We start from the raw sequence: 6,000 nt of genomic DNA, 5'->3' as shown, positions 1-6,000 counted from the left end.
TGGCAGTCCAGCACCGGCGTGTACCCGTTGCTGATCTGCCCCGGGTGGTTCAGCACGATCACCTGTCATTACCGCATTGCAATATTGTAAGCTTCGATGTTACCTGTTCATTGTTAAACATAAAGACATCTCGATGACAATCTGTACCTGAGCTGTAAAATCGGAAGCGCCCTTGGGCGGAGAGTTCTTGGAGTCTCCGGCGACGTAGCCGCGACGCAATTCCTTCACGGACACGTTCTGAAAGTAAATTCATACAGTAAAAGTAATAAAAAGATTATCTTTAAAACGGTATAACGACAAGAACTGTACGATATAAATACCTTGACGTTGAAGCCCACGTTGTCTCCGGGCATGGCCTCGGGCAGCGCCTCGTGGTGCATCTCCACAGACTTCACCTCGGTGGTGATGGCGGCCGGAGCGAACACCACCACCATACCTGCACGGCAAGGATAGCGCCAACTTCATGGTATGTTTATAACCGGACAATTATCAAGTGCGGAGTGGTGCGGCGTCTCACCGGGCTTGAGTATGCCGGTCTCTACGCGGCCGACGGGCACGGTGCCGATGCCGCCGATCTTGTACACGTCCTGCAGCGGCAGCCGCAGCGGCTTCTCGGTCGGCCGCGAGGGGGGCTGGATGGCGTCCAGAGCCTGCATTTCCATCCTTTGTTAGTTGGTACATTAAAAAACCATTTCTAAATATTTAGCCGGATGCGGTGACGTACCTCAATGAGGCACTTGCCCTCGACTTTGCCGTCCTTGCGGTCGATGGTCCACCCCTTGAACCAGGGCATCTTGTCTGAGGGCTCCAGCATGTTGTCGCCGTGCCAGCCCGAGATCGGCACGAACGCCACGGTCGCCGGGTTATATCCTAATAGCAGTAAAAATATTTCGATAAATGCTTATAAATGAATCAAAAATAAAATGATTAGGTCGCTCACCAATCTTCTTGATGTAGGAGGAGACTTCCTTCTTGATCTCCTCGTAGCGCGCCTCGTGGTAGGGTGGCTCGGTGGAGTCCATCTTGTTGACCCCGACGATGAGCTGCTTGACGCCCAGCGTGAAGGCGAGCAGCGCGTGCTCGCGCGTCTGCCCGTTCTTGCTGATGCCCGCCTCGAACTCGCCCGTGCCCGCCGCCACGATCAGCACCGCGCAGTCCGCCTGCGCAACATATTGCATTTCTTCTCTAACTACCGTTATCGTTATACTCGCTCTTTTCTCCTACTACAAGGAAGCCATCATCATAAAACGCACGGAAAATTATGTTCCGTAAACAATTCATAAATTACTTTAGATGGAATTTTATAAGGTTTAAAAAATATACTTATGACGAAAATAAAATAAAACGGGTTTAATTTCTTGCGTTAAATAATTATTTGAAATAGTAAGAGCTTGCTTGCTCTCAATTTCATATATAAACTGCTTACTAGCTTAACGCAATGCATTAAAAATGTTTACTTAACTAGGGAAAACTACAAAAACAACTGGAATTAATACCATCATGTTGCCAAACTTAACATATTCATAAAAACTAAAACTTATGTAGTTATTGTTGTAACAGAAAAATAAGATTATCATAAACCCAAATGCTACTAGATATTTATTTGCGCAAATATTAAGTTAATAATGAATTTGTCATAGCAAATACTCCTGCAATTTATGTGTAAGAATGCTGCGTAGCTAAGCTTAGCGTGCCGTTATGTAACATAAGTAGTTTTAAATTAAAGTGATCTGGAATAAAACACTTTAGTTTGCAACCCTTAGCTATAAGTTGTAATAAAATATGATAGTTCAGTATTTTCCATAACGTTCAATACATTTCGGTTATGTCCAATATTTTACTAAGTTTGGTAATTTTGATGAAATCCTATATTCATGGCAAATTCGATGCAGTGTGTATTCAATGGAGTGGGTGTGGGCGTCGAGACATAGCTGACCTGCGATGTGCCGGTAATCATGTTCTTGATGAAGTCCCTATGTCCGGGAGCGTCGATGATGGTGACGTAGTACTTGGCCGTCTCGAACTTCCACAGAGCAATGTCGATGGTGATACCGCGCTCGCGCTCCGCTTTCAGCTTGTCCAATACCTTCGGAGATAAAAATTACTAGAAGATATAATCAAAGTAAACCCAGGATAATGTTCAATAGAACATATTCAAATGTAATCTTACTACCATAATATTATAAATGTGAAAGTTTAGATAGATGGACGTTTGTTAGACTTTGTGCCTAAACAGCTGAAGAGATCTCGATGAAATTTGCCATAGACGTAGGGGATAGTCTGCAAGAACACATAGAACTACTCGCTTTTGTATTTTATTTACACGCGGGCAGAGTCGCGGGCGATAGCAAGTCGCAAATAAAATTGATATTTTTGATACAACGCAAACTAGATTGCATATAAATAAGCTGTCTTATGTATCTTAGTTAATTTCCTATACCATCGTCAATATCATATCGAGTATAATATCGTAGGAATATTGCAGCGCCGGAGTAGCGAGCTTGCCTTGCGCTAACTTTTTTTATCGAATAACGTTAGGCGCTTTGACCTTATTGCAAAAACAAGGAAGTGCACTTATTCTGTTCAAATTGAATTTAAATCATACGGCAATCAAAACACGTACTGTAATTTATTATAAATACCTTTAAATAAACTTATTTTGGTGCCTTTTGTTGCCCATTCAAGTTGAAAATAGACCAACTGTCTTCCATTTGTATGAAAAGAATATTGAGGTTAAAGTTAATGAAAACAGTACTATTAATGTACACTACTAAGTATAGTCATTTTTTAAACAGTCAGTCACAGACGGTTTCATTTTGCCTCATCCTTTGTAGACAGTATTTAGCTGTTATTCAAATTGTACGTACCCAGGCATACTTGAAGGAGCCCTTGCCCATTTCCTGGGCCTCCTTTTCGAACTTCTCGATGGTTCGCTTGTCGATGCCGCCGCACTTGTAGATGAGGTGGCCGGTGGTGGTCGACTTGCCGGAGTCCACGTGCCCGATCACGACGATGTTGATATGAGTCTTCTCCTTACCCATTTTAGCAGATTGATAGTTCAGTCACAAGAGTAACAATACCTGTTAAAGATAAAAGGTATAATTGGGCTTTAGTGTCATAGAAAGAAACTAGAATGAACACGTGTGAAAGAAGACAATTATTTACGATAATTAGGCGCACTTTAAAGTAAGAACTATGATGAGGTTTTCAGCAATAATCTATACTCTCCTTGTTCCTGCAAAAGCTTTTATTTAAGTATTGTAAATTAATTAAAATTATAAACTTCCTATTTCTGCGACACGCGAATGTCTAATATTCAAGTGCGTCCTAAAACAAAAAAAAAAAGTTAAAGTATGATGAGTCACAAAACAAATATTGATTTAACAAAAATTGCATAAAATGATTGTACAGTTGTGTTTTTGATGGTTACTGTCCATCCATCATTGGATTTAAAAAGGATTTCCTAAGTCTAATAGAGTTATTATATCGCGTATAACTAAATGATTACCTAACAAGCTTTACCTGTAAGAATATGTCTTAGAAAAAATTATATAAGGCGTGGGCTTGCATCAAAATCGATAAGTTACGTTTGGGAGCCAGGCTGCGGGGCAAGGCCAATAATTTCCTGTGCCGTTTTTATAAAACTACTTTAAAATTTGTAATTTAATCATTTGAACTACAAAGTTAACTTAGTCTGAAGAATACATTGGGGTTCAGTTTATGATTTAAAGGTCTGGTTCAAACTCACAGATAGTTAAAACGAAGGTGATATATGAAAGATATTTAAAATACACTTTGAAGTAATACTTAATGGATGGAAAAAAACGATCCACACGCGATAAGCAACCCGTTACAATAGGTTTATAAAATGATTCCGCCGAAAGTATTATGGACAATTTAGTCACTCGATGGATTCAAAGGTCTCTTGTATTTAAAAACGTCAAATCGCGATTTATAAGCAAAGTTATAAAAGTTACTAACGTAAAATTGTTAGAAGAAAATCAATATATCGCTTGATGTAACTCACCGCAAATCGTAAGTTAAAAGCAATGCACTCGGAGTAGGTAATGCGAACGACTGCCTATCGCAGCAGAATTCTGGGACGAGTTGTCTCGGCCCCGGGCGTGCGCAGGACGTCCGGAACGTCGATACAGCCAGCTTCCACCCAAATATAGACAATTTGTCATAATAGCTACCACTCAGGCTCTATCATTGCACGGGGTTGAATGCATTTCGCATACAACATAATTTTAATACAAAGTTCACGCTAATCTAAATAATATTTTATTTACGAAGAGATATTTACTAGATGTCTAGGACTAATAATTGCACATTACCTACTGAGAGTGCATTCATTCTAAACTTAGCAGATGTCAACGATTAAATATATGCACAATAGCGAAGACGTTTCAGATTTAGACTTTTCGCACCGAGAAGCTTGCTATGTGCACTGTCTACGTACGCGGCTCGCACCGGCGACAACAAATGCCACCATCACAGGCATCTATAATGCATTCTTCCTTTAATTATCCACAAATAGATTCAACATTTGCATTGACATAAGAAAATATTGAAAGTTATCGTCACATTGTTTCACAACGATGACAATGTCCGTATATCGCGTGGAATTCGAATTTAGAAGCAGTACAGGAACTAGTTAATAAGATTAAAAGCTTATTATCTCTTAATTAACTTCTATATTTCATACAAAATAACATAAAATATTGTACCATATGTGTCACAAAATATCCGCAAATTGTATTCAATAAATATCTTTGAAAAAGAACCGATTTTCCCTTGTTTTAACTTTATTCAATTTATATAATAAGGTTCACCATACAAGGGTAGTATAATTAATAATGATCATCACATTTTATCAACAAATTGCGTAATTAGAAAATGTGATACCGGTACAAAAAAGTCCCCAAAAATAAAAATTACCAGCTACATAAACAATTTTATAACAAAAATAGTAAGACAAATAATTTCATGCCTATTTAATATAATAAAGATAGGCAATTGAAATAAAAAACAATAACTTACCTTTGCAGCCGCTGTCGTAAATTTTCCGACAAATATTCAAGCATGCGCCGTAGTCCCTTCCCCCGGGAAATGCAATCAATATAATCAGTTGCAGCGCTTTTTAATTTAAATACTAATTAAAATTATAAATCTTAGTTGTTTCAACTATAATAATTCAGTAAACCATTATTTAAGGCAGGAAAAAGAACAATTCTTCACAATATTATGAGCTAAATAATATAGTACGGAAACTCGGAAGTATCGGATATATTTTTCAGTTATCCATTGTTATAGCCAGTGTTGCGTAAAAGATAAGTTTATTTTTTAAATATCAGTAGTATTTTCATTTGAATTTGTCTTTAAAATATACCTAGAAAAGCTTTCAATTCATCCGTTATTTCTTTAGTGCTAATTAATAAAGTTGAAATAAATTTAATTACAAAATAATATCGATTTGTTTCATATGGTTTAATTTTCATTAGTGGCAATGTATTAAAATCTAGAATTAAAAACGTCATTTAGGCAACCCTGGTAATTTAATTTTTTAATTTGTACTATTCGTATTTCGCACTAAAATTGTTGCTTAATACTTGACCTTTATTTACTATAGAAAATATGTCGATGAATGTCTCTTCCTTAAATAATATACGGCGTAGCATTTAAATAAGATTTACAATAAGACTATGGTTAAAGATCTTCTTGAAGATTCCTTGTGGCAAGATCCAAAATATCTAGCTAAGAATAAAGTTACGCACTTAGACGATTTTTTCGCCTGTATTCTGGTCCAATTCATTGCAATCGTATAGAACCATCGACCTCAAACATGCATTTTAGTTCCAGCTGCAATGCGCAGAAATGATTATTATATGTAAATAGCCGGCAACATCTATGTTATTGGCCATTACTTTATATAGCATTGATAGTTGATACCAAAAGGTTGCGGAATATTTTTGGCCACCAAATGTTTCTTTACAACGC

The 6,000-nt window shown here is 37.6% G+C and overlaps 1 protein-coding gene across 1 annotated transcript in view; it reads right to left on the bottom strand.

Moving 5' to 3' along the window:
* LOC106110974 (elongation factor 1-alpha 2-like) overlaps positions 1-5,247 on the bottom strand; it is a 6,738-nt gene extending 1,491 nt beyond the window's left edge. Inside the window, exons 1-9 of the mRNA XM_013292943.1 lie at positions 5,044-5,247; positions 2,868-3,080; positions 1,937-2,086; positions 941-1,160; positions 725-870; positions 518-650; positions 321-436; positions 148-237; positions 5-62 (exon numbers count right to left, since the gene is read on the bottom strand). Coding sequence (XP_013148397.1) covers positions 5-62; positions 148-237; positions 321-436; positions 518-650; positions 725-870; positions 941-1,160; positions 1,937-2,086; positions 2,868-3,041 — 1,087 coding nt within the window. The 5' untranslated portion in view covers positions 3,042-3,080; positions 5,044-5,247. The remainder of the gene's footprint in view (positions 1-4; positions 63-147; positions 238-320; positions 437-517; positions 651-724; positions 871-940; positions 1,161-1,936; positions 2,087-2,867; positions 3,081-5,043) is intronic.
* Between the last annotated feature and the right edge of the window lie 753 nt (positions 5,248-6,000).

This window comes from Papilio polytes, unplaced genomic scaffold, assembly GCF_000836215.1.
Source record: "Papilio polytes unplaced genomic scaffold, Ppol_1.0 DF824180.1, whole genome shotgun sequence".
Lineage (NCBI taxonomy): Eukaryota > Metazoa > Arthropoda > Insecta > Lepidoptera > Papilionidae > Papilio > Papilio polytes.
This window is presented reverse-complemented; position numbering and strand designations above follow the sequence as displayed.